A 26,584-nucleotide genomic window follows, 5' to 3' on the forward strand; every position below is an offset into this window, starting at 1 on the left:
TTTTAAACATACTAGTTTTAATATACATGAATATTTGTTGGGCTTTTCCAAATAGTTGTTATTTTGTTTTTGTTTTTTGTGTTTTGTGTTTTTTTGAAAAGCCAACCACTTTAACAATTATTATAATTGTGAAACTCCTTTAAAAAATATTTATTTCAGGGCTTACCTGATAGCCATTTGAACATATTTAGGGATGTCAGATAAATGTCCTTTGAGGATGTTTAGTTTTAGGAATTAGCCAAAAGTCTTCAGAGACAAGTATGATTAATGGAATAGGTAACTGATGATTGTATATGATTTTAGATTTTCACTTAATGATTATAGATAATGCAATTCATTTTTCATCGGATCTTAGATGCAGTTATACAGATGGGATATAAAGTCTTTAATGTTGGCAGTATTGTAAAATAGGTATAACCTCCTAGTGAAATGCATGCATTCCAGCAGGTTTGTGCCACAACCAGTACCATTATGTTACACTGTGTCTTATAATATAAGGAGTAGAGAATAATGAGTATACTCTTACTTCTATAAATCTTACCAACTTCTTATCCCTTTTCAGGTTGACCATGAGAAAAACTTCATAGAGATGAGTCTTTAAGTGTTTTTTCCATAATAGCTTTAGGATGATTAGTTATCAGCCCTTAAAAATGAAAAACAAATAGTGAAGAAGAGAGGAGAGTGACTGAAAAAAATTTTAAATTTACAATTTGCAAATTTTACTTTGCTTGTATTTAATTGTTATATCTGGCTTGCTTATCAGGAAGTCCTACAAACAAGCTCTCCACGACTTCTCAAGTCTCCCAAGGGACAGGTTCCCCTATTCCTAAAATTCATGGAAGCAGTTTTGTAACGTCTACTGTCAAGGTAACACTCATATTGTACTTTGTTAGTTCCTGAAGATAATATGTTCAGTCTATCATCAAGAGTGTGTCAGATAATGATGTAAATTGTGTTAAGCAGACTTCCTCAAGCAGATAAATCATTACTCTAGACTATACCACTTCATCTTGATCTTTTCCTAGTGTAGAAAATGCTTCACTCAGTATTTATTTGAAAACTTTGTTGTAATGAGACGATGCCCTTATTATTTTGTAGGGGTGAGACAGGTTTGTTAAAAATACTTCCTTATAAAGATACTCTGATAGTATATTCCTTTTTTCCTATATTGTACCACCAAGAAGTAAATACATTTCTTCTTCCATATGTTAGCTTTTCAGTTATTGGGAAAAAAAATTTTTTGAAAGGCAGATTAACAGGGAGACAGAAAAATTTGTTCTCCAAACGGCTGCAATGGCCGGGGCTGGGCCAGGCCAAAGCCAAACACCAGGAGCTTCTTGTGGGTTGCAGGGGGCCAAGCAGTTGGGCTATCTTCTGCTGGTTTTTCCAGGCTCATTAGTAGGGGGCTGGGTCAGAAGTTTAGCAGCTGGGATTCAAATTGGTGCCCATAGGGAATGCCAGCATTGCAGGTGGAGGTTTAACATGTTAGACCATAATGATGGCCCTAAAAAGTATCTTTCCACAAAGTTTTTTTCCTCTTTTTTCAGGATAAGAGTCCTTTGAAATCTGGTACTCCAAATATGATGTGACTTATTGAGATCAAAGTGCTAAATGTCTTCTTACAGTAATACTTCTCTACTGTTTGGTGGGATATTCAGCTTACTTGTCTTGACTGCCCAGTCCAAAACCTTTAGGCTGAGGACTCTGGTGGTGCAGAGATCATCTCTCTCACAAGACCAGTGTCTAACACTGTATTTCTTTTGTTTTTTTCTTAAGATTTATATATTTGAAAGGCAAAGTGACAGAGTGAGAGACAGAGAGCTCTTGCATCTGTTTGTTATTCCCCAAATGCCTACAACAGCCTGGTCTGTGCCAGCCAAAGCCTCATCTGGTCTCCCACATATACTGCCAATCCAGCACATTATTAACAGGAAGCTGGAGAGGAAGCCAGGTAGCCAGGACAAAGATCAGCACTTCATTTGAAATATGGATGTTGCAAGCAGCAGCTTAACCCACTGTGTCACAGTGCTGCCCTGCATTTCTTATATTTAGATATTAAGTGGCTTCCTGGTTCAAAGCAAGGTTTTCCTCTAAATTCTAGGCAATATGTGACATTCACTGTGGTATATGAATGTCTGAATTGTAGTAATTCCCTTGAAGGTCTTAACCAGTGTAACTTTTCATGTTTGTTGATGATCTTTTCATTATATAATCCAGAAATTGCATAACTTTGTTGCTCCTAAAATTTATATTTAATTTAAAACTTAATTGTGGCAGATTTCTTGATATTACATTTTATATTTGAGAATTAGAGGCAGGCTGCAGTTGTTTTGAATGTTGACCATTGTTGTCGTTGCATATGCTGAGTTATTTTTGCTGGTTTGTTTTTGACATTATTATTGAAATATTTTCCTTTGTAGTTTGTGTGTCTGTTGAGTCAATTTTACAAATTAAATTGTGAGTATATTCCAAGAGCAAATACTGAAACATTGTATCTACATAGTTCTTCACTTACGTACTTAGTGCCCAGGCTCAAGGGATATAACAAACAGTTCACAGTCCGGTTCTTTAGTAGTTCACAATCTAGCACGGGACTAGACATAGCAGTAAAGTCAACCTTTATTAGAAGTGGTAGGATAGAAGTCTTTCCAACATACAGTGGGACACAGATGAGGCAGTGCTTGCCAAGTTATAATTTTCTTTGCATTTATTTCTAAAACAAGACAAATGCAAGCACAGAGGTTTGATGACCTGAAGTTTCAGATGTTTTGTTTTGTTTGGTTGTTTCTGTTGCTAGAGAGTATCATATATTTATCTTAAATGTAACTGTCTAGGATATCTGAAATCACCCATTTTATCCTGATTGTACACATGTATTTTTATACACACAGCAGGAGGATTCTTTGTTTGCATCCATGCCACCTCTCTGCCCAATTGGGAGTCACCCTAAGGTTCAAAGCCCTAAACCTATAACTGGAGGACTTGGAGCTTTCACAAAAGTGAGTATTTGTTAGGGTATTATCCCACCATTCAGTGTGGTCTTGTTACTTAATCCTTTTTATACCATGCAAGAGTTGATTGAGACTCCTCCTATGTGTTACTTGTTAGTAACCAGACCTTCATTCTGAGATGTATTTCTGTTTATTTAGTAAGGTGCACTCCATTGGAGTACAGCATGGTGGTGCATCCAGAGAACACAGGGCTTTTGTGTCTCTCCGTTGCCATTTTGCCACCAGTCTCCAAAAAAGTGACTTGATTGGGCCGGTGCCGTGGCTTAATAGGCTAATCCTCCGCCTTGTGGCGCCGGCACACCGGGTTCTAGTCCCGGTCGGGGCGCCGGATTCTGTCCCGGTTGCCCCTCTTCCTGGCCAGCTCTCTGCTGTGGCCCGGGAAGGCAGAGGAGGATGGCCCAAGTGCTTGGGCCCTGCACCTGCATGGGAGACCAGGAGAAGCACCTGGCTCCTGGCTTCGGATCAGCGCAATGAGCCGGCTGCAGTGGCCATTGGAGGGTGAACCAACGGCAAAAAGGAAGACCTTTCTCTCTGTCTCTCTCTCTCACTATCCACTCTGCCTGTCAAAAAAAAAACACACACACACACACACACACAAAAAGTGACTTGATTGAGTTTCCAAAAGCTCAAGATCAAGTCCAGATCCTGCTTTTGATCCCTTTGTAGCTGTTCGGGAGTGTATGTAAGTGGTGATTTTACCCTTCTGGTGGGGTTGTCCTTCCTTTCAGTGTCATTATTTTGTTTGTTGCCAGGTGATCATCAAGCAGGAACCCGGGGAAGCCCCTCACATGCCCACAGCAGGAGCTACCAACCAGTCGCCGCTCCCTCAGTATGTGACTGTGAAAGGGGGTCACATGATAGCTGTATCTCCCCAGAAACAGGGTGTAACTGCTGGAGAAGGGACCACCCAGTCACCAAAGATTCAGCCCTCCAAGGTTTGTGTTGGGTTGGGATGTGGAAGTCAAAATGTAAAGGAATATGGTTTGCCTAAATAATTGACTGCTGAAAAGTTGCTGATCTATAAAAATCTGTAGGTGAAAGCCCTGTAGGAAAAACAAATCAATTGGTATTAGACCCTTCTGTTTCTTTTGTTCCTTTTTTTTTTTTTAAGATTTATTTATTTGAAAGACTTAACAGACAGGGAGAGAAGTTTACTTCCCAAATGGTTGCAATGGCTGGGACTGGTCCAGGCTGAAGACAGGAGCCAGAAGGTTTTTCTGGATAACCCATGTGGGTGGCCCAAGCAGTTATGCCATCTTCCACTGCTTTCCCAGGCCATTACAGGGAGCCTGATCAGAAGTAGAGCAGCCGGGACTCAAACCAGCACCCATATGGGATGCCAGCATTGCAGGCTGTGGCTTAACCCACTACAACACAATGCTGATCCCAAACCCTTCTATTTCTATGGTAATCATTGACCAGAGTGGGGTATGTATTATGGAGGGTCTTGGAATAGTCCAAGAGGCAGAGGGACATAGTGCTGTGTCTTTGACACTGAAGGTGACTGACTTTTCACTCCAATATGGGATGGGTAATTTCACCTAGTTTCTCAACTGCTAAGCCAGACGCCCAGCCCTGGTTTTAATTCTGATAGGAGAGTGAGTGCTACGGTTTATACTTCTGATGTCCTTGCTGTGTGATCTGTTTAATGATTCCTGGTTCACTAGATAACTTGTTTTTCCTTATAATTTGAGGTAGAGAAGAATTAAGGTATTGAGAGAACTATAAAATAGCACATAGATCCAGGTTTTTCAGCATCAGTTAAAAAGGTGTAGTGTATTGAGTGCTTAATGTATGCCATGTTTGTATTTATACATTATCTGTAATCCTCATCCAACCCTGCAAAGTGGAAGTTTTTGCCCATTGCACGAATGAGGTGACTGGCTACAGGAGGGTAAACTACTTTCTTGAGAGCACTCAGCCAGTGATAGAGGTTTGAACCCAGGTCTGCTGATGCAGCACTCGCCTTTCCAGAACTAAATGAAACTTTTTGAGACATTGACTGTAATGTACACATTATTCTTGCTTTTAGAATATCCGGAGTTAAACTATCTCAATTTTTTTGGATGATAGACTCTATGGGAATTTGTTTTCCATATTGAAAGCCAGCCTGTCCAAGGAAAGTGAATTTTTTAAAAAATTTATTTATTTATTTTCATCTTCTCAAAAGGCAGAGAGAGAGAGATCTTTCGTTCACTCCACAAATAAATGCTGAATAGCCAGGGCTGGGCGAGGCCAAAGCCAGGAGCCTGGAACCCCATCTAGTTCCTCCATGTAAGTGGCAGGATCCCTGATACTTAGGCTGTTATCTACTGCCTCCCAGGTAACAGCAGCAGGAAGCTGAGTTGGAAGCAGAGGTTCTGGGACTTGAGCTGGCACTCTGCTATACCCTAGCACCTGCTGCAATACTCCAGTAAAAGATAAAAAAAAAACGTTGACTACTTTTTATAGCTAGATAAGGATTGGGTGAAAACTTATAATGGTATACGTAGTTTAAAATCTGTAAATCCATTAACTACTTTCACAGACTGACTTTGTCTTAAGAATCATCTGTTGCTTAAGAAAATATAGATACCTGGGGCTTATCATTGTGGCGTAGCAGTTTAAGCCACCAGCTGTAGTGCTAGCATCCCATATGGGTACCTGTTTGAGTCACAGCTGCTCCTCTTCTGATCTAGCTCCTATTAGTGGGCCTGGAAGAGCTGCGGAAGATACCTAAGTGCCTGGGCCTCTACACCCATGTGGGAGACCCAGATAAAGCTCCTGGCTCCTGGCTTCGGCCTGGCCCAGCCTGGCCCATTGCAACCATTTGGGGAGTAAACCAGTGGATGAAGATTTCTCTTTATCTGTTTATCCGTCTCTGTAACTTTGCCTTTTGAATTACATAAATAAATCTTTCAAAAAGGATTTATTTATTTAATTTGAAAGTCAGAGTTACATAGAGGGAGAGACAAAGGCAGAGAGAAAGAGGTCTTCCATCCATTGGTTCAGTCCCCAAGTGGCTGCAACAGCCAGGGCTGGGCCAGGCCAAAGCTGGGAGCCAGGAGCTTCTTCGAGGTCTCCCACATGGGTGCAGAGGCCCAAGGACTTGGGCCACCTTTCACTGCTTTCCTAAGTGTATCAGCAGGGAGCTGGATTGGAAGTGAAGCAGCCGGGTCTCAAACCGGCACCCATATGACTTTGGGCCTTCCATCACCAGAATTACTGAAACAGGTATCCTAAAGCCCCTTTCTAATGCTCTCCTTGTTTTGGCCTTGGGAAAGCACACTGTTCAAACTCTTTACCAAATCAGTTATTGTCATCTGAACTTCCGATACAGGCTTGTCCTATGTGTTACTCAAAATCTGCTTTCACTTCAGTTAGGTGAAGTGTGCGCTCTCCAAGCTCACATGCTCTGGGATGTTAGTCTTTACTTTTTGCTGTTTTGCATTTTATGCATCTAGTAATGTTGAGCAGTTGTGCTCTCTTGACACATTGCCACCTACCTCATGGCAATTAGGAGTAAAGAAGGAAACAGGTGGGCTTGTGTGTAAGGTTTAAGAGCCCTCAAAAGAGCCACAGCAGAGTCGGAAAGAGCTATAAAGAAGCAATAGAGATTGAAAATAAACATTACTGTTTAACTGAAGTACAGGTCATGCTCTGGCCTGGAGATGAGGAGCTGTCTGCAGGTACAAACTGTCCCTGGTTATTGGTGAAGTGCATTCCTAGAAACTATGCCGGTAAATGGCAGGGTGGAAAAAGTGGCACTGTTTGACTTTTCATTCACAGTGTCTGTTTCATTAAAAAGAGAGGTGCTGCCTGTGACATGGAAAGGGACAGCTGAGGAGAAAGTGGGTCCATGTGGGAGAGAAACAGTGTGGTAAAAAGTGTCTGAGCAGAGCTTGATGCCAATCTCACATCTCAGCCACTCCTTATTTGTCTGACAGTCTCTCTGAACCCTAGTTTTTTTCCTTCTAATAAATGGGAATATTACTTCCTATCTTTCAGGGTTGTAGGAGAATTAGAGATGATTTTATATATGAAAGCCCAGCACAGATGCTAAATACGTTGTAGTTAATGATTGTTTATTCCTGAGTACTACAGTGGTAGTTATCATTGAGCACCTATAGATGGCTGTGGTTTTGATTGTCTGCAAAGAAAATTACTTACATAGAATCTTCCCCTTTAGATTGATGAAGTAAATTCTGATTTGTCAAAAGTATGGGCAGGGCAAGGGAGGGAAAAATAGAAACATTGATTCATGGTGTGAAGTATTTGTAGCAAATATAGAACAAAGGGTATCTGCTTTGTTGTTGTTGTTGTTTTTTTTTTTTTTTTTTTTGACAGGCAGAGTGGATAGTGAGAGAGACAGACAGAAAGGTCTTCCTTTTTGCCGTTGGTTCACCCTCCAATGGCCACTGCGGCCAGCGCATCTCGCTGATTCGAAGCCAGGAGCCAGGTGCTTCTCCTGGTCTCCCATGCAGGTGCAGGGCCCAAGCACTTGGGCCATCCTCCACTGCCTTCCCGGGCCACAGCAGAGAGCTAGCCTGGAAGAGGGGAAACCGGGATAGAATCCGGCACCCCAACCGGGACTAGAACCCGGTGTGCCGGCGCCGCAAGGCGGAGGATTAGCCTGTTAAGCCACGGCGCCGGCCAGGGTATCTGCTTTGTAAAGCTAGAAAGAAACCAGCAATACAGAGAAAGTATCCTAGAATGGGAGGAGGAGAAGAATTGACAAGTTCAAATTTTAAGCCAGAATATTGTGATGCTAGAAAGCAGAAATACTAAGGGCTTATAGTGTCTTGTTTAGGAGTCCTATCCCTTCCTTGTCCATAATTAGCTGTGTGTAGCTTTTCCCAATGGAATGCAGACTCTCTCCTTTTCAGTTTTCCAAAACAGGTTGGAAACCTTTATCTTTCCAGTGATAATGCACCTGCACAAAGTGGCTAAACTCTACTGTAAAGACTGCCCCCCTGTGGCTGACTTGAGATCCCTCAATTTATCAAGCTCTTGGAAGGATTATTTATCATATCCTGGAAACTTTGAAGCGGTTGGTGTAAGAAGGGAATAGCAAGTCAGCCTGGAGTTTTCGGGAGGAAATTAAAATAGGTCCAGTATGTATGTATTATGTTCCTTTAAGATATTTGCTTCCATTGTTAGTTTAGGAACGTGAAAATAGATTGTATAATTTAGTTTATGAAATAGATTAATTTTTTGCAAATTTGGGAAGTTTGAAGACTCCTTTTTTTAAAAAAAAATTAATTATCATTTGAAAGTCAGAATTACAGGGAGGGAAGGAGAGAGAGACAGAGAAATCCTCTGTCTACTGGTTTACCCCCCAAATGGCTGCAATGGCTATGGCTGGGCATGGTCGAAACCAGGAGCTTCTTCTGGGTCTCCTATGTGGGTGGCAGTGGCCCAAACATTTGGGCCATCCTCTGCTGCTTTTCCCAGGCTGTTAGCGGGGAGCTGCATCAGCAGTGGAGCAGCCTAGATACACACTGGTGTCCATATGGAATGCCAGTATTGCAGGCAGTGACTTTACCTGTGATACCACAATGCAGGCCCCAAGACTCCTATCATAGGAAGAAAGTTTACTATAAAAGAGAAATTGAAACACCAAAGGCTTAAATAAGTTGAATTCTCTTACATATAGAAGACCAGTAGGCAGTTCTGCTTTGATGGCTTCATAGTCGTTAAAAATCTGGACTCTTAGTTTATGCTCTGCCAGAATCTGGATTTCAGCTGGGCTAAGATATATACTTCATCTCATACACCACCTTCACACTTCTTGCCAACAGGAAGGGAGCAAGTAGGGGAGGGGAGCATAACCCAAAAGTTGTACTTATCACTTCTGCTCAGAAAGCAGGTGCAAGTCCTCACGGGAGACCCGGAAGAAGCTCCTGGCTTCAGATTGGCTCAGCTGCGGCCATTTGGGGAATGAACCACTGAATGGAAGACTTCTCTCTCTCTGCCTCTGCCCCTCTGTACCTCTGCCTTTAAAAAAAAAAATGGGTGCAAGAGGTGCAGAGAGATGGGAAATGTAGTCATTATTCTCCATGGCCATGCCCCCATCTGAAAACTGGGGGCTCTGTTACTACAGGAGAAAAGCAAAAAATAAATACTAGGGTTCATCTGTGAGTTTGTGTCATACTCCGAAAAATACCTTTCTACATTAATTTTTTTTTCATAAATGCCTAGAGAAGTTCTTTTTTTAAAATTTAGTTTATTTATTTGAAAGGCAGAGTGACAGATTCAGAGAGTTTCTTTTTTTTTTTTTTGACAGGCAGAGTTAGTGAGAGAGAGAGACAGAGAGAAAGGTCTTCCTTCTGTTGGTTCACCCCCCAAATGGCTGCTACGGCCGGCGCGCTGCACCGATCCAAAGCCAGGAGCCAGGTGCTTCCTCCTGGTCTTCCATGCGGATGCAGGGACCCAAGCACTTGGGCCATCCTCCACTGCCTTCCCCGGGCCACAGCAGAGAGCTGGACTGGAAGAGGAGCAACTGGGACAGAATCCGGCGCCCCAACCGGGACTAGAACCTGGAGTGCCGGCCCCGCAGGCAGAGGATTAGCCTAGTGAGCTGCGGCACTGGCCCGAGAACTTCTTGATTAATAAGGATTTCTGTATCCGCATCTCTAGGGAGGTGACTTCACCTCAACTCAGTCTGTGGCTCCCAGAAGCTCTCTACGCCCTCCAAAGTTAGAATAAAGAGATGCAGATGTAGGTATAGGTAATAGGGTTGTTTCCACCAAGCCAGGTGAGCTGATGTGATTTCCCTTCTCCATTCTAGGGTAACTTGCTTGTTTCCATTAGTTTTGTTACCCTTTTGTTTCTTCCTTCTTTCCTTTCCTTCTTCCTTAAACATAGGTAGAAGTAGAGAAAATAGTGTAGCAATCCCACAGCCCCTTACCCAGTTTCATCATTTGCTAAACGCTTATTCTTTTTCCTGGAATGTTTTAAAGCAGATCCCAGATGCTTTGTGGGTTCATCCAAGATTAGCTTATGTTTGACTTGAGTCTGGGGTTTAATATCAGGGTCCTCTGCCCTGGACAGATGCTGAAGATTGGCCTTTTTTTCTCCTTGCCTGCTTTCCCCATGTCCATGTGAATTATCATTTCTCAGTTAATAATGACAGTGTTGCGGTTAGCCCAGAAAAAACTGTCATGTTAGCTGGCATTAAACTTACTCTCATTTTGCTTCATGATTTTGTGAGATAAATATTGTGTGGGTTTCGTAGAAGAGGAGGCTAATGCTAAAATTTAGAGAGGTTAAATAACCAGCTCCTAGCTGGTAGAACTAACCTGGAAAACAGATCTATTTACTTATATGAACCTATGCTTTTTCCTCAGTGTTCCACTGTGATTTGTATAAGTTGCTTAGGGGACCGTTTTCTTTACATCATCCATGTTTTCTAAGCACATGAAAAATGCATTCTACTCTATTCACAGTCTTTGGAAAGAGGCTGCATTTGATTTAGTAATTATTGAATTAAAACATCCCATTCAGGGCTGGCGCTATGGTATAATGGGTAAAGCTGCCACCTGTAGTACTGGCATCCCATATGGGCACCAGTTTGAGTGCCAGCTGCTCCTCTTCCTATCCAGCTCTCCGCTATGGCCTGGGAAAGCAGCAGAAGATGGCCCAAGTCCTTGGGCCCCTGCACCCATGGGGGAGACCTGGAAGAAGCTCCTGGCCCCTGGCTTCAGATTGACGAAGCTCCAGCCACTGCAGCCATGTGGGGAGTGAACCAGCAGATGGAAGACTTCTCTCTCTCTCTCTGCCTCAGTCTCTCTGTAACTTTGCCTTTCAAATAAATAAACGAATCTTAAAAAAAAAATCCCGTTCATCAGCTGCATATGACTTATTGTTTTGTTCCACCTACTAAATAATCCTGTTATTTTTAAAAATATTTTTAAAATATTCCATCCACTGGTTCACTCCCCAAGTGGCTACAGTGACTGGATCTGAGCCCATCTGAAGCCAGGAGCCAGGAATTTCTTCCAGGTCTCACATGCAGGTGCAAGGGGTCAAGCACTTGGAACATCTTCTACTGCTTTCCCAGGCTATAAGCAGAAAGCTGGATTGGATTTGGAATGCTGGTGCCACAGGTGGAGGCTTAGCCTACTATGCCACAATGGCAAATTCTGTTATTTTTTAATACAGAAAAATTCTAAAATTTTGGTAAAATAAAATAATCAATACCCACATATCCCCACTCCGAATTAACGTGTACATAATTTACTTCACATCTTTTTCCTCCAAATAAAACGTCACTGATGAGGTTGAAGTCCACCTTGTTCTTGCCAGAAATGTTATCATGAATTTGATCGGTAGCCTTCCAGTCCATACTTTTATTATATAAATAAGACACTGAATGGAGCCAGCACTGTGGCACAGTGGGTTAAGTCACTCCCTGCAGTGCCAGCATCCCATATGGGTGGTAGTTTGAGGCCCTAATGCTCCACTTCGATCCAGCTCCTTGCTTTAAAAAGAATAAAAAAATACACTGAAAACATGTGATGTTCTTTTTGTTTTGAAGAGTTACTTGAAAGATATCTATATATATATATATATATGTAAGTTTTTATGTAACTCCCTTTTCAGTCAACCTAATTTTTTAAAAAGATTTATTTATTTACTTGAGAGGCAGAGTTAGAGAGAGAGGGAGAGACAGAGAGAGAGAGCTTCCATCTGCTGACTCACTCCCCAAATGGCCATAATAGCTGGAGCTGAGTTGATCTGAAGCCAGGAACCAAGAGCTTCTTCTGGGTCTCCTACACAGGTGCAAAGGCCCAAGCACTTGGGCCATCTTCTACTGCTTTTCTAGACTGCCAGCAGGTAGGTATTTGGATTGAAAGAGGAGCATCCAGGACTTGAACCAGTGCCCAATGTGGTGCCAGCATTACAAGTGGATGCTTAACTTACACTACAGTGCCGGCCCCTCAACCTATGTTCTCTCAAAGTCAGTTTGTGCTGATATGTAATGACAATGCTGCTGTAGGCTTTTTTTTTTTTGAATATTTATTTTATTTTAAAGGCAGAGTTACAGAGAGGCAGAGAGAGAAAGAGAGGTCTTCCCATCCACTGGTTCACTACCTACCCAAATGGTCACAACGGCTGGAGCTGAGCCGATCTGAAGCCAGGAGTTTCTTCCTGGTCTCCCATGTGGGTGCAGGGGCCAAAGCACTTGGTCCATCTTCCGCTGCTTTCCCAAGGACATTAGCAGGGAGCTAGATCGAATGTGGAGCAGCCGAGACTTGAACCGGTGTCCATATGGGATGTCAGCACTGCAGGCGGCTGCTTTACCAGCTATGCCACAGCGCCAGCCCCAGGCATTCTTGTTTATATTCCCTTGCGCATGTATCTGAAATTTCTCTGGGCTATAGTCCTAAAAGTAGAATTCCTACAATAATAGGGTATGTGAATTACCAACTTTTAGTAGATAGCTTCCTAGCAGCAGTGATGATGAGCCCTTGTTTCCCCGTATCTTCTAGTTAATTCTCAGTGTTGACTTTTTTTTTTTTTTTTTTTTTTTTAATTTTTGATAGGCAGAGTGGACAGTGAGATAGAGAGAGACAGAGAGAAAGGTCTTCCTTTGCTGTTGGTTCACCCTCCAGTGGCCGCTGCGGCCGGCGCGCTGCAGCCGGCGCACCGCACTGATCTGAAGGCAGGAGCCAGGTGCTTCTCCTGGTCTCCCGTGGGGTGCAGGGCCCAAGGACTTGGGCCATCCTCCACTGCACTCCCGGGCCACAGCAGAGAGCTGGCCTGGAAGAGGGGCAAGTGTTGACTTTTTAAATACTCTTTTTGTCAATCTCATGAGTGAAAAGTACTTCCTGTTTTAGCTTTTTCGTCTTTAGGAAGCAGATTTCATTTTTTATAAAAGTCTTTTTATCTAATTTCTGCTGAAAGGTTCTTTGAATGAAATAAAGAGCTGGGGAGCAGGAAACACTGTCGTAATTTGGCATTAATTGAATAGTTTATTTTCTTCTAACTTAACATGCTCTTGTTTACTTTAACAGCTTCATAATATTTTGTTACTTGAAAGAGTTCACTTTCAGAATTCAGAATTTCTAACTTTCTGTATTTGGATAACAGAGTTCTTGTTTTTGTCTTTTGAAATCTGATTAAATATTATTGCTTAAACTTTATTTTCAATTTAAATGTCTACCTTCAAAAAGAGGAAAGATTAGGAAGAGATACAGGAAAAGTTTTTTTTTTTAATTTATTTGGAAGTTTTATATATATATATATATATATATATAGAGAGAGAGAGAGAGAGAGAGAGAGAGAGAGAGAGAGAAAGAGAGACCTTTCATCTGCTAGTTCACTCCCCAGATGGCTGCCATGGCCAGGATTGTGCCAAACTGAAGCCAGGAGCTTCATCCAGGTCTCTCCACATGGGCGGGAGGGGCCTAAACACTTGGGCATCTGTTGCTGCTTTCCCAAACTATTAGCAGGCAGCTGGATTGGAAGTAGAGCAGCCATGACATGAACCGGTGTCCATGTGCTATGCCGGTGTTGCAGGCAGTGACTTTACAAGCTATGCCACAATGCCAGCTCTGGGAAAAGATTTTAACCTTTCTTAAAAATCAGTTAGAAAGGCTGATGCTGTGATTTAATAGGCTAAGCCTCTGCCTGCAGCACCTGCATCTCATATGGGAGCTGGTTCGTGTCCTGCCTGCTCCTCTTCCTATCCAGCTCTCTGCCATGGCCTGAGAAAGCAGTGGAAGATGGCCCAAGTGCTTGTACCCACTTGGGAGACTTGGAAGAAGCTCCTGGCTTCAGATCAGCCCAGCTTCCACTGTTGTGGCCATTTAGGGAGTGAATCATCGAATGGAAGACTCTCTGTCTCTTTCTCTGTAACTCTGCCTCTCAAATAAGTAAATAAATCTTAAAAAAAAATTAGAAGAGGTGTCACAAGGTATGCTAAATGATAAATGATATGAGTTCTACAGTTGAAAAGGAGAAATGGTCATTTCAGATGAGGATAATACAGAAGAGGTTATTAAAGAGATACTCTGATAATGCATCTAGTGAAATTTATACTTCATATATGTGAGAAGGTTATTGCACAGTTTTTCATAATGTGATGTTTAAAACAACCTGAATATCTAAGTAGTAGTGAAATGTTTACACAGATTGTATTCTACTCACTCTAATATACTAATATTTTGTCACATAAAAATGTTTCTGAAAAATCGTATTGGAAAATGCTTATAGTAGGATATTAAATAAAAGACATTATGAAACTGTATGTATAGTATTTAATCCCAGTTGTGTGTTTTACATTAGAAAGAATGAAAAGTAAATACATTAAAAATGTTGAGGTTATTTTCTTGATGAGTAGAACTTTTTTTTTTTTTTTTTTTTTTTTGACAGGCAGAGTGGATAGTGAGAGAGAGAGGGAGAGAGAGAGAGAAAGGTCTTCCTTTTTGCCGTTGGTTCACCCTCCAATGGCCGCTGCGGCCAGCTCATCGCGCTGATCCGAAGCCAGGAGCCAGGTGCTTCTCCTGGTCTCCCATGCAGGTGCAGGGCCCAAGCACTTGGGCCATCCTCCACTGCCTTCCTGGGCCATAGCAGAGAGCTGGCCTGGAAGAGGGGCAACCGGGATAGAATCCGGCACCCCAACCAGGACTAGAACCCGGTGTGCCAGCACCGCAAGGCGGAGGATTAGCCTGTTAAGCCACGGTGCTGGCCTAATGAGTAGAACTTTTTCTTTATGTTTCTTCATTTCCCCAATGTTCTATTTAAAAATACACATATTACTTTATAATCAAAGCAAGTTATGAAAAGAAGCCAAGGTTAAGACAGTTTTTAACCTTCATTAACTTGCAAATTAAGGAATATAGTGGTGGCTTTTCAGTTGTCTGGTTAGCCTTTCTACCTGGTGGGCTTCATCTCTGTATTTTGTCCAGGCCTTTGCTTTGTTCTTTGCTAGAACAGAGACAAAGAGGTCTTGGGACTAGAGAAACAGCACTGCTGGACTCTCCTCTGTTTTGAACAGGTTGTTGGGGTACCAGTTGGATCTACTCTACCTTCGACAGTGAAACAGGCTGTGGCAATCAGTGGTGGCCAAATCCTCGTGGCCAAGGCCAGCTCTTCTGTTGCCAAAGCTGTTGGTCCAAAGCAAGTTGTGACCCAAGGAGTTGCCAAAGCAATTGTGAGTGGAGGTGGAGGAACCATCGTTGCTCAGCCAGTGCAGGCCTTAACCAAGGCTCAGGTCACTACTGCTGGCCCTCAGAAAAGTGGGTCCCAGGGCTCAGGTAAGGATCTGACTGGAGGCCCTTTCAGCAGCAGCACCATCCAAGATTTCCTTTGCCAGTGGTTTTATTTGATATTTGGTTTTATTCAGGAAAGCCTAATAGGTTGACTCCATACATGTATGTATAAAAATGTTTGTTATTCTTTTTTTATGGAATACTTTACATAGAGATCTAGTAGTTGGCTAAATGTATATGTAACATATGTAAAGTATATACATTTACTGTAGCATATATATTTAATATGTAGTGAACATATGTAAAATCAGGAATGATAAAAATAGTGCTTCTTGATATTGTTTTTGAGTCCAAAAACAATAAAATTCTCATTTTATCCCCGTCCCTACCTGCAGATGTGGTGTTTTTTTTTTTTTTTTTTTTTTTTTTTTTTGACAGGCAGAGTGGACAGTGAGAGAGAGACAGAGAGAGAGGTCTTCCTTTTGCCGTTGGTTCACCCTCCAATGGCCGCCACGGCTGGTGCGCTGCGGCCGGCGCACCGCACTGATCCGATGGCAGGAGCCAGGTGCTTCTCCTGGTCTCCCATGGGGTGCAGGGCCCAAGCACTTGGGCCATCCTCCACTGCCCTCCCTGGCCACAGCAGAGAGCTGGCCTGGAAGAGGGGCAACCGGGACAGGATCGGTGCCCTGACCGGGACTAGAACCTGGTGTGCCGGCGCCGCAAGGCAGAGGATTAGCCTAGTGAGCCGCGGCGCCGGCCATGCAAATGTGTATTAGACTTAAGATCTTGGCATGGCATTTGCCAGCTGTCATTTGGGATACTGTCTAGTACATTCTCTCCCAGATAGGCATTTGGACACCTTGAGTATATTTTAGGGACTCCAGACATTAGATGTTTACTTATTTTTGAAGGTCTTGATCAGGTGATCAGGCTAAAGAATTGTTGCAGTGAGTCAGAAGGAGAGATGGTAGTAGATACCCAAAGTCACGATTTCAGAAGTGGTGCAATTGCTGGTGATGATAAATGTCGTTAAGACAGTAAAAATGAGTGTCTGCCATGAATTGAAAGAAATGATCTTAGGATTTTGGAAAATCAAGTAGCTGAGAAGCTACAGTGTTGTCACTGAGGATGGCAGTCATTAGCATAAATAGTAAGTTGAGTCACAAGTCAGTCTTTTGCCACTGAGGGGGAAGTAACTGGATAGTCAGTAAATGATAGCCAGAGAGAGGAAACAGGCAGTGTAGGCCACCTTAGGAGGGGCCAAGATTTTTTTTTTTTTAAATGATCTGAAAGCCACAGTCCTGGCCCTGTGATACCACAATCAGAGAAGGAACAGACGCTGGCTGTGAGAGCTGTGGGGGAGGAGTTAAACCTTCGAGGGACTGAGGCGGAATTCCTACATGCAGGTTAAAAATGTTAGAGTCTGATCACAGCAGGAATTCCTAGAGGGCAGGGTGAAGGAGTTTGGGAAGAGGGAGTGAATGAGGAGATGATTCAGATCAGGAATTTGGAGATGGGAGTCCAGGTGGGTGTGGATACCTGGGGAGGTCTGCCTTCCCAGCAGTGTTGGAGATACAGAGTGAGTGAGGTGGGATCAGTGCAGATGATGGAGAGGGGTAGCACTCAGTTTTAGTGCTGTGGTCCCTTTTCTTTGGGGTGGCTCCCAGGGCTGCTGCTTCCCACAGCTTTACACAGTGAAGTGGGCATGGGGAGAAGGACCACTCCTACAGTCTTAAGAGGACTGAGAGCCTTTCCCTGTCACTGTTACTCACCCAGTTGATTCTTTGGGCTTCATGGCATGGAGATTTAGTAAAAGGTAACTGCAGAAAATTTGATATTTAAGTCTCCTAAGACTCGTGTTCAGGGATTTACACCGTGTGGATTAAAAAAAAAAAAAATTTTTTTTTTGTTTTAGATGAAACTTGTAAAGAGATGAATTACAGTTTCAAAATGTGTGTGCCAGCCATTGGCTTAGCATTTCTTACTCTTAGGAAAGTGAGGGGAGCTAGAAGTCTTGTTTCAAATCCATAAATTATCATACTGGAAATGGACTAAAGGGACTTGAAGCAAGTGGGAGAAAGTGTGTCATCATCAAGTCTAAATCATAGTACTTGAGAGAGTAAAAGGAATCTTTTTTTTTGACAGGCAGAGTGGACAGTGAGAGAGAGAGAGACAGAGAGAAAGGTCTTCCTTTGCTGTTGGTTCACCCTCCAATGGCCGCCATGGCCGGCATGCTGCAGCCAGCGCACCGCGCTGATCCAAAGGCAGAAGCCAGGTGCTTCTCCTGGTCTCCTATGGGGTGTAGGGCCCAAGCACTTGGGCCATCCTCCACTGCACTCCTGGGCCACAGCAGAGAACTGGACTGGAAGAGGGGCAACTGGGACAGAATCCGGCGCCCCGACCAGGACTAGAACCCGGTGTGCCGGCGCCACAAGGTGGAGGATTAGCCTAGTGAGCTGCAGCGCCAGCCAGGAATCATGTTTTTTTAAAGATTTATTATGATCATTTATTTATGATCATCCCATTTATATATGGAAATAAATCAGTTTGTGGCAGGCTCTTCTGGTGTAAAAACAGTTTTTAATTAGCAAGGTATTTAAGAATGCCAGCCTTTAAAGTACTGTGTGTTCATGTTTTTATATAAGTATTTTATTACTCTGTATTTAATTTTATTGAGAGTGTTGCCTTAATTCCATTAACTGACTGTTTTTCCTCCTCTTTTTTTCCTTCTTCACGATTTTAGTAATGGCAACATTGCAGCTACCAGCCACCAACTTAGCCAACCTGGCAAATTTGCCTCCAGGCACTAAACTCTACCTTACAACAAACAGCAAGAACCCTTCTGGAAAAGGAAAACTACTGCTGATCCCTCAGGGAGCCATCCTGCGCGCTACCAACAATGCCAGTTAGTCCATCATTAAATCATTTGATTCTTGGTCTCGGGGTATGTTTATTTCATCCACCTGAGGGCAGTTCTTACCTGATGGAGGAAGCATTTCTGTAACTAGTGGTGTAATGGTAACACCTAATTTTGCTAGAAGAGGGTTTAAATCATCGCAGTCTTAGGAGATGGAGGTATTATTCTGGGTTACTTTATTCATCCCTGGAGAAGTAGGGCTGCTGAGATTGTTTTGGGAAGAAGCTGTCTACCTGAAGGGTAAAGAAGGAGTTCTTCCTTTCACTGATACCTGAAAACTGTCTGGTGATTCCTGAAGGAAGATTAATCTACTTCCAGGAGCTAGAAGTATATTTCATCTTCAAGGGGGTGGGAATACGACTGGAATCAAGTGTCCCTGCTTGCCATTGTTTAGATGTACTTTCTACATTTGCAAAGTTTGGAAATAGAGAAATAAAGTTTCCCTATCAGTATGTACATCTGAAAGCCCCAAGGAAATTAAGTAGCTTCTCTAGAGCTAGCAGACAGTGAGGGTGATGTTGAAAAGGTAAAGAATTTCCCTCAGAGTCAGAAGTAGAAGGTATGGCAGTTAGGTTCGCTAGGAATTCAACAGTCTCATCAAAACACAGCAGGCAAGCCCATTGCCATTTCTTTTACTCAGTGTGATGATCATTTCTACTCTCTTATCCTAATGTTTTTTTTCCTCATATAAGCAATGGTGTAAAAAAATTAGATATGTAAGAAAAGAACAGTATAAAATATTCCAAAATTCATTCATAAAGCTACTTGGATTTTTAGGATATCCTCAGAATCAAGATAAAGCACTGGGAAAGAATTTGTTCCAGTAACAATCACAGCCATTAAGATGAGGAAGGAGTTGAACTCTAATATTTATAAAGTGGCTGTTTATAATCCAGGTAGTTTATATACATTGTCTTAGCAAAAATAGTTTAAAAGGGCCATAGGCTTTGAAGTGGAATTTGAAATGCAAACAAGAATTATGCCCTAGGATGTTTATAAATGTCTGATTTTTCCCAGGCCAAGAAAAACAGAAAGTACTATAAAATTACACTGAATTCCAGCAGTTTCACTGAAATTGGTTCAGATGCCAGAAAGTTTTGAACTACCTGAGCAAATCCAAGTGTTGATGAAAACATAGCTCTTAAATATCAGTATCAGGATCTCATACAAGTAATTCAAAACACTTATCAAAAATAAATCCTTCATTGTACTTGGGGCTAAAAGACAGTCAGTCATCATTCAGTTGAAAACACAGGTCGAGGGGCCAGCACTGTGGCATAGAAGGTTAAGCCTCTGCCTGTAGTGCTGGCATCCCATATGGGCTCTGGTTCAAGTCCTGACTGCTCCACTTCCAATCCAGCTCTCTGCCAATGTGCCTGGGAAAGGAACAGAAGATGGCCCAAGGACTTGGGCCCCTACAGCCACAAAGGAAACCCAGAAGAGGCTCCTGGCTCCAGCTGGGCCCAGCCCCAGCCATTACAGCCATTTGGGGAGTGAACCAAATCTCTTCAGATCTCTTCCTCTCTGTGAATCTCTGCTTTTCAAAAAAAAAAAAAAAAAAAAAAAGATCTTTTTTAAAAAAGGAAAAGAAAATACAGGTCGAGTATCCCTTACCTGAAATGCTTTGAACCAGAAGTGTTTTCAGATTGGGGGTATTTACATGGGCTTTCCTTGCTGAACTTCTCTAATCTGAAAATCCAGAATCTTAAGCTTTTTTAAAATTACTTTATTTTTTTAAGAATTATTTATTTATTTGAAAGGCAGAGTTACAGGGAGGCAGATGCAGAGAGAGAGAGGGAGGGAGGGAGGGAGGTAGTCTGTCTGTCTTCCATCTACTGGTTCCCTCTCCAAATGGCCACAATGGCCAGAACTAGGCCAATTTGAAGCCAGGAGCCAGAAGCTTCTTCTGGGTGTACCACCTGGGTGCAGGGGCCCAAAGATTTGGGCCATTATCTACAGCTTTCCCTGGCCATAGCAGAGAGCTGGATCAGAAATGAAGCAGCTGGGACTTGAACTGTTGCCCACATGGGATGCCAGTACTGCAGGTGGCGACTTTACCTGCTACACCGCGGTTCTGGCCCCTACACTTTTTTTTTTTTTTTTTTAAACAAGGTTTATTTTATTTATTTGAAAGTGTTATGGGGGGTGGGGAAGATATGAGATCTTCCATCTACTGGTTTACTCCTTAATTAGCCACAATGGACAGAGCTACACCAGGCTGAAACCAGGAGCTTCTTCTGGATCTCTCCTGTGGCTGCAGGAGCCCAAGGACTTGGGCCATCATTTGCTGCTTTCCCAGGCACATTATCCAGGGCTCAAACTAGTGCCCATGCGGAATGCTGGTGTTGCAGGCAGAAGCTTAACCTGTTATGCCACAATGCCAACCCCTCGGCATCTGAAACTTTTTGACAGTCATGTCAGTGCTCAAAAACTTTCTCATTTCAGATTTCAGATTTTTGGATTAGGGATGCTCAGTCTGTCAATAGGTTTTGGTCTTGTCATCATACTAGTATGTCATCATACTAGGAAATTCTCTTCCTCTTATCACAGAATCTAGATTATAGAAGAGAAGCGGAAAGCAGGAAAGGAGAAGGAAGGGGCTATAAGGGAATCATCTCTCTAGGCTCAATTTGGTTGTTTTCTGCTGAACATTTGCCCAGTACTTTCACGATGCTGTTGTAATTTGTATTTTTAGACCTGCAGTCTAGCTCAGCTGCTGCTGGTGCTGCTGGTGCTGCTGGTGCTGGTGCTGCTGGAGGAGGCGGTGGTACTGGAGGAGGCGGTGGAAGTGGTGGGGGAGGAGCAGCAGGAGGAGGAGGAGCGGGAGGAACCCAGAGCAGTGGCGGCCCTGGCGGGATATCCCAGCACCTGACGTACACGTCTTACATCCTCAAGCAGACGCCCCAGGTCTGGTCCTTGGTGACTGATCTCTAAATCACTTAGCTACTTGATAACTGCTTTTATTTATAGTTGATTTACTTTTCTGGGATCAGGGGTCAGTGGTTTAAATATTGTTATGGGCTTGTTTTGAGAGAAGAGGAAATCGATTCAGAAAGACTTAAGTAACTTATCCAAGATTAAGCTTATAGTAGAGTTTGGGTTTTAATCCAGATCTTTCTGCTTCAAAGAAAGATTTCTAAATCTATGGTATATGTCCCTAAATCTGTGAAGTAATAAACACTATTTATGTATTGTTGAAAGTTTGCATTCAAAAACAAGTGACCAAAGAGAGAGTATCAAATTGTGGTATTTGGAGTTAGGCTAGAGTTAGTTAGTAACAGATTTCTACTTTTTTTCCCTGGTCACTGAAATCTTGACTCTCCTGTGAGGAAGGTATTACAATGTAAGTTCCCAATGTTAATACTGAGAAGCATGGAGAGTTACCAGTCTGAATGATTAAACTGGCTTTGAGGAGTAGATTATAAAACTTGAGTTTTCGATAGCCTACTCTGTAAGTACTATGTAGAATTTCATAACTGGAAGTAGAAAAGTTACTTTGAGTTTCAGAATTCAAGGAGAGAGCATTGTTGCTCTCTCCTTGGAATCTTACGAATTAGAGGATGACAGGAAGTTATATGAGTTTAACAAATTGATTAGTCCCTTAATTTTGTTTTTCTAACTCAGGGCACATTTTTGGTTGGCCAGCCATCACCCCAGACATCTGGAAAACAACTGACCACCGGGTCAGTGGTGCAAGGAACCCTGGGAGTCAACACATCCTCTACACAGGGACAACAAACACTCAAAGTCATCTCTGGACAGAAAACTACTTTGTTTACACAGGTAAATACACAATCCAAAATATGTGGTGATTGAAGCATTTATTTACCTATTTATAATTTCACTCTTTAAACAAAGAAGTAAAAATTACATTAGAAAGTGAACGGTAAAATAGTATAGGAAGATTAGAACAGATCTTGATGTTTGGGAAAACATAAGTACAATAAAGAAAATAAGAGAAAAGAAAAAAAGAAAAGAAAAAAAAAATAGAGAAAATAAGGCAGGGATTATTCAGCCATGCAGACAGTAAAACTAAGAAGCTTGAAAATTACACTATTTCTGAGGGGGAAGAAACACATCCTATTTCCTTAGAATAAACAGATTTCCTTGATTTCTCTGAGGGAACTTCATCTAGGAGACCTTGTGTAATAGGCAGTTTCAGCCACAGTGTCCATACTGTAGGTGCCAGTGGTGGGTTTGATGTATGTTCTACAGCATCCTTTAGTATAAACCAAAGAACAGTGACAGAGTTTTTTTATTTGTTTAAAGATTTTATTTATGAGGCCGGCGCTGTGGCATAGTGGGCTAAGCCTCTGCCTGCGGCACCAACATCCCACATGTGCATGGGTTCATGTCCTCTCTGATCCTCTTCTGATCCAGCTCTCTCCTGATGGTCTGGGAAAGCAGTGGAAGGTGGCCCAAGTGCTTGGGCCCCTGCACCCATATGGGAGACCCAGAAGAAGCTCCTGGCTCTCTGTAACTTGCAGAATTACAGACAAAGGTCTTCTATGTGCTGGTTCACTCCCCAAATGGCTGCAACAGCAGGAACTGGGCCGATCCGAAGCCAGGAGCTTCTTCCTGGTCTCCCACGCGCGAACAGAGGCCCAAGCACTTGGGCCATCTTCCACTGCTTTCTCAGACCATCAGCAGAGAGCTGGATCAGAAGAGGAGCAGATAGGACACGAACTGGTGCCCATATAGGATGCTGGTGCCATAGGCAGAGGCTTAACCCACTAAACCACAGTGCTGGCCCCCTGACAGGGAGTTTTAATTGGGTATGAGATGTCAGAATCTTATATAGGAGGATTCTATAGCTAGATCTCCAAAAATTTAACAAACAAACCAAAGATACTGAAGGGTTTCTACAATATGATACCATTCATCAAAAGCAATATTTGTGGTGCCAGCACTGTGGCATAGCAGGTTAAGCCTCCACCTGCTGATGTCAGTGTCCCCTGTGGGTGCCAATTTGAGTCCCAGCTGCTCCACATGCTATGCGCCATGCTAATGCGCCTGGGAAGGCAGTGGAAGATGGCCCAAGTGCTTGGGCGTCCGCCACCCACTTAGAAGCTCCTGGCTCCTGGCTTCAGCCTGGCCCAGGCCTGCCATTGCAGCCATTTGGGGAGTGAGCCAACAGATAGAAGATCTTGCTCTGTCTCTGTCTCCTTCTGTCTCCATAACTCTGCCTTTCAAATAAATAAATAAATGGTTTTTTTTAAAAAAAAACTTTTAAAATATCTGTATTTAAATGTCAGCATTTCTCAAAACATGGAGTGAATGTTAAGTTTTTGTCAAATACTTTCCCTGTGTCTATTGAGTTGACCATACGGTTCTCCGTGTTTCGTTTGTTTGTTTGTTTGTTTTATTTATTTTTTTGACAGGCAGAGTGGACAGTGAGAGAGAGAGACAGAGAGAAAGGTCTTCCTTTTGCCGTTGGTTCACCCTCCAATGGCCGCCTCAGCTGGCGCGCTGCGGCCGGCGCACCGTGCTGATCCGATGGCAGGAGCCAGGTGCTTCTCCTGGTCTCCCATGGGGTGCAGGTCCCAAGGACTTGGGCCATCCTCCACTGCACTCCCTGGCCACAGCAGAGAGCTGGCCTGGAAGAGGGGCAACCGGGACAGAATCCGGCGCCCCGACCGGGACTAGAACCCGGTGTGCCGGCGCCGCAAGGCAGAGGATTAGCCTAGTGAGCTGTGGCGCCGGCCCATGTTTCATTTGTTAATATGATGAATTACGTTTATTTGTTAATTGTTAAACCAATCGTGCATTCCTGGAATAAATCCCACATAGTTATTGTATGATTGATTACCCTTGGTTAATATATTGTTGAATTGTCTCATACAGTCATGATTTGGTATCATGATAATAATGTTGGCCTCATAAAATTAACTGGAAAGCTTCCATTCTTTTCTGGAAGAGTTTGCATAGAATTTTTATTACTTCTTCCTTAACCGCTTAGTAGAATATACCAGTAAGAATATACCAGTAAAGCCATATTAGGGAGCCGGCACTGTGGCATGGTGGGTGAGGCCACCACCTGCAGTGCTGGCATCCCATATGGGTGCAGGTTTGAGTCCTGGTTACTCCTCTTCCAATCCAGCTCTCTTCTGTTGCCTGGGAAAGCAGTGGAAGATGGCTCAAGTCTTTGGGCCCCTTTGCCCACGTGAAAAGACCTGGAGGAAGCTCCAGGCTCCTGGCTTTGGATTGGTGCAACTCCTGCAGTGGCGGCCAACTAGGGAGTAAACTAGCAGATGGAAGACCTCACACTCGCTCTCTCCCTCTCCCTCTCTCTGTAGTTCTGATTTTCAAATAGATAAATAAATCTTGAAAGAAAAAAAAAAAGAGAAACCATATCGGCCTGAAGTTTTCCTAATAGAGAAGGTATCTTGCCAACATTTTAAATTCATTTAAAGATAAGAGATAGTTCTGGTTGTTTTTTTCTTCCTGAGGAAGGCATGATAGTTTGTGTCTTTTAAGGAATTTTTCCATTCAACTAAACAGATTACTGGCATAAGGTATTCCGAGTCCCCTTTTGATGTCCTTGAAATCTTTAGTGATGTCCTGTACCAACCCAACCTCCCACTCTCTATAGCTCATCCCCTGCTTTCCATTTTTGGTTTTGGTGATTGTCTTCTCTTTTTTCCTTTGTCATTCTAGCTAGAGGTTCATCAGTTCATTTATCTTTGCAACTTTCCAGCGTTTGGTATGCTTCAGTACTAATTTCCCTTTGTTCAGATATCCTTGGCTAGCTCATATAAATCCTAGGCACTACACTTCACTTCAGGCCATTCTTTCAACTCTTAGCAGATCTCTTCCCTGCTTGTGTTGCAGCCCGTGGCAACTTCCTCCTTGCCATTCTCCAAGGGTTGGTTACTGTTGTTTCTTCCTCCTTGGAAAGACTGTCTTTATTTTTTTCTTTTTAAAGATTTATTTATTTACTTATTTGAGAGGTAGAGTTACAGAGAGAGGGAGGGAGAGACAGAAAGGTCTTCCACCTGATGGTTCACTCCCCAGCTGGCCACAACAGCTGGAGCTAGGCTGATCTGAAGCCAGGAGCTTCTTCAGGGTCTACCATGTGGGTGCAGGGGCCCAAGCACTTGGGCCATCTTCCACTGCTTTCCCAGGCCATAGCAGAGAGCTGGAACGGAAGAGGAGCCTCCGGGATATGAACCAGCACCCATATGGGATGCCGGCACTGCGTGCAGAGGCTTAGCCCACTACGCCAGTGCTGGCCCGGTAAAGACTGTCTTTAGAGTTCAGGTTACTTTTAAAGACTTTGTTCTGTTGTTTGTCAGTTACCTGTCCACCATCGGGTGCCTCCACTAGCTTATGAGCACAACCAATAGAGTAGTGTCTTTAACTTTTTATCTTTTCTCTTTTTTTGATTTTTTCCTTTTTTGATATGGTGCTGGGAGAAGTATTGCTGCTTGTGCTTTAGTCCACAGTTTTTTAAAAAAAATATTTATTTGAGAAACAAGGAGAGAGAAATCTACCACCCACTGGTTCATTCCCTAAATGCTCACAACAGCTGGGGCTAGCGCAGCCTGAAGCCAGGAGTCTGAGATACTTTCCAGGTTTCCCACATGGGCAGCACGGACCCAACTACTTGAGCCATCCCCAAATGAATGCCTCTCACTGACGGAAGCTGGAGTCAGGAGCCAGAGTCGGGTATTGAGCCTAGGTATCCAGTATGAGATGCAGGTGTCTCAGTTGGCATCTGAACTGCTAGGCCAAAGGCCCACCCTAGTTTACCACTCTCAACCCTGAACAGAGAAGTTTCTCTAAAGTTTTACTCATTTATTTGAAAGGCAGAGTAACAGGGAGAGACAGAGAAAAAGTGAACCATCTACTGGTTCACTCCCTGAATCCCGTAACTGGGTCTGGTCCATGCTGATGCCAGGAACTAGGAACTCAATGTGAACCTCCCATGTGGGTGGCAGGAACCCAAGTGCTTGAGCCACCAACTGCTGCCTCCCAGGCACATTAGAAGGAGTGGAGGCAGCACTTTCTTAAGAGATATGGGCATCCAAAGTGTCAGCTTAATCTCCTATTCTACAACACCCACCCTGAGAAATGCTTTTTTAGTGATTAAAGTAAAGGTGCTTGTGGGAAGGCATTTGGCAGAGCAGTTAAGCTGTCTCTTGGGTTGCCAGCGCCCCATATCCAAGTGCTTGGTTTGAGTCCCAGCTCCTCTGCTTCCAGACCAGCTTTCTGGGAGGCAGCAAATGATGGTTTGAGCCCTGTCACTCACGTGGGAAACTCAGATGGAGTTCAGGGCTCCTGGCTGTGGCCTAGCCCAGCTCTATCTATTATAAGTGAGCCAGTGGAAGATTTCTGTCTCTGTCTCTGGTCTTTCTCTGTGCCTCCAAATAAGAATGGAATAAATAATACTTTTGTTTGTTTGTTTGTTTTGTTTTGTTTTTTCCAGCAGACACACTTTCTTAAATTTTTTTTATTTT

General features: G+C 43.1%; 1 protein-coding gene across 2 annotated transcripts in view; it reads left to right on the forward strand.

The window, feature by feature from the left end:
* YEATS2 (YEATS domain containing 2) overlaps positions 1-26,584 on the forward strand; it is a 127,549-nt gene that overhangs the window by 70,266 nt on the left and 30,699 nt on the right. For both annotated transcript variants that reach the window (XM_062210413.1, XM_062210402.1), the window contains 7 exons: positions 764-867; positions 2,892-2,999; positions 3,764-3,946; positions 14,995-15,253; positions 17,952-18,113; positions 20,821-21,032; positions 21,750-21,908. In XM_062210413.1, coding sequence (XP_062066397.1) covers positions 764-867; positions 2,892-2,999; positions 3,764-3,946; positions 14,995-15,253; positions 17,952-18,113; positions 20,821-21,032; positions 21,750-21,908 — 1,187 coding nt within the window. The remainder of the gene's footprint in view (positions 1-763; positions 868-2,891; positions 3,000-3,763; positions 3,947-14,994; positions 15,254-17,951; positions 18,114-20,820; positions 21,033-21,749; positions 21,909-26,584) is intronic.

Source organism: Lepus europaeus, chromosome 2, assembly GCF_033115175.1.
Source record: "Lepus europaeus isolate LE1 chromosome 2, mLepTim1.pri, whole genome shotgun sequence".
Lineage (NCBI taxonomy): Eukaryota > Metazoa > Chordata > Mammalia > Lagomorpha > Leporidae > Lepus > Lepus europaeus.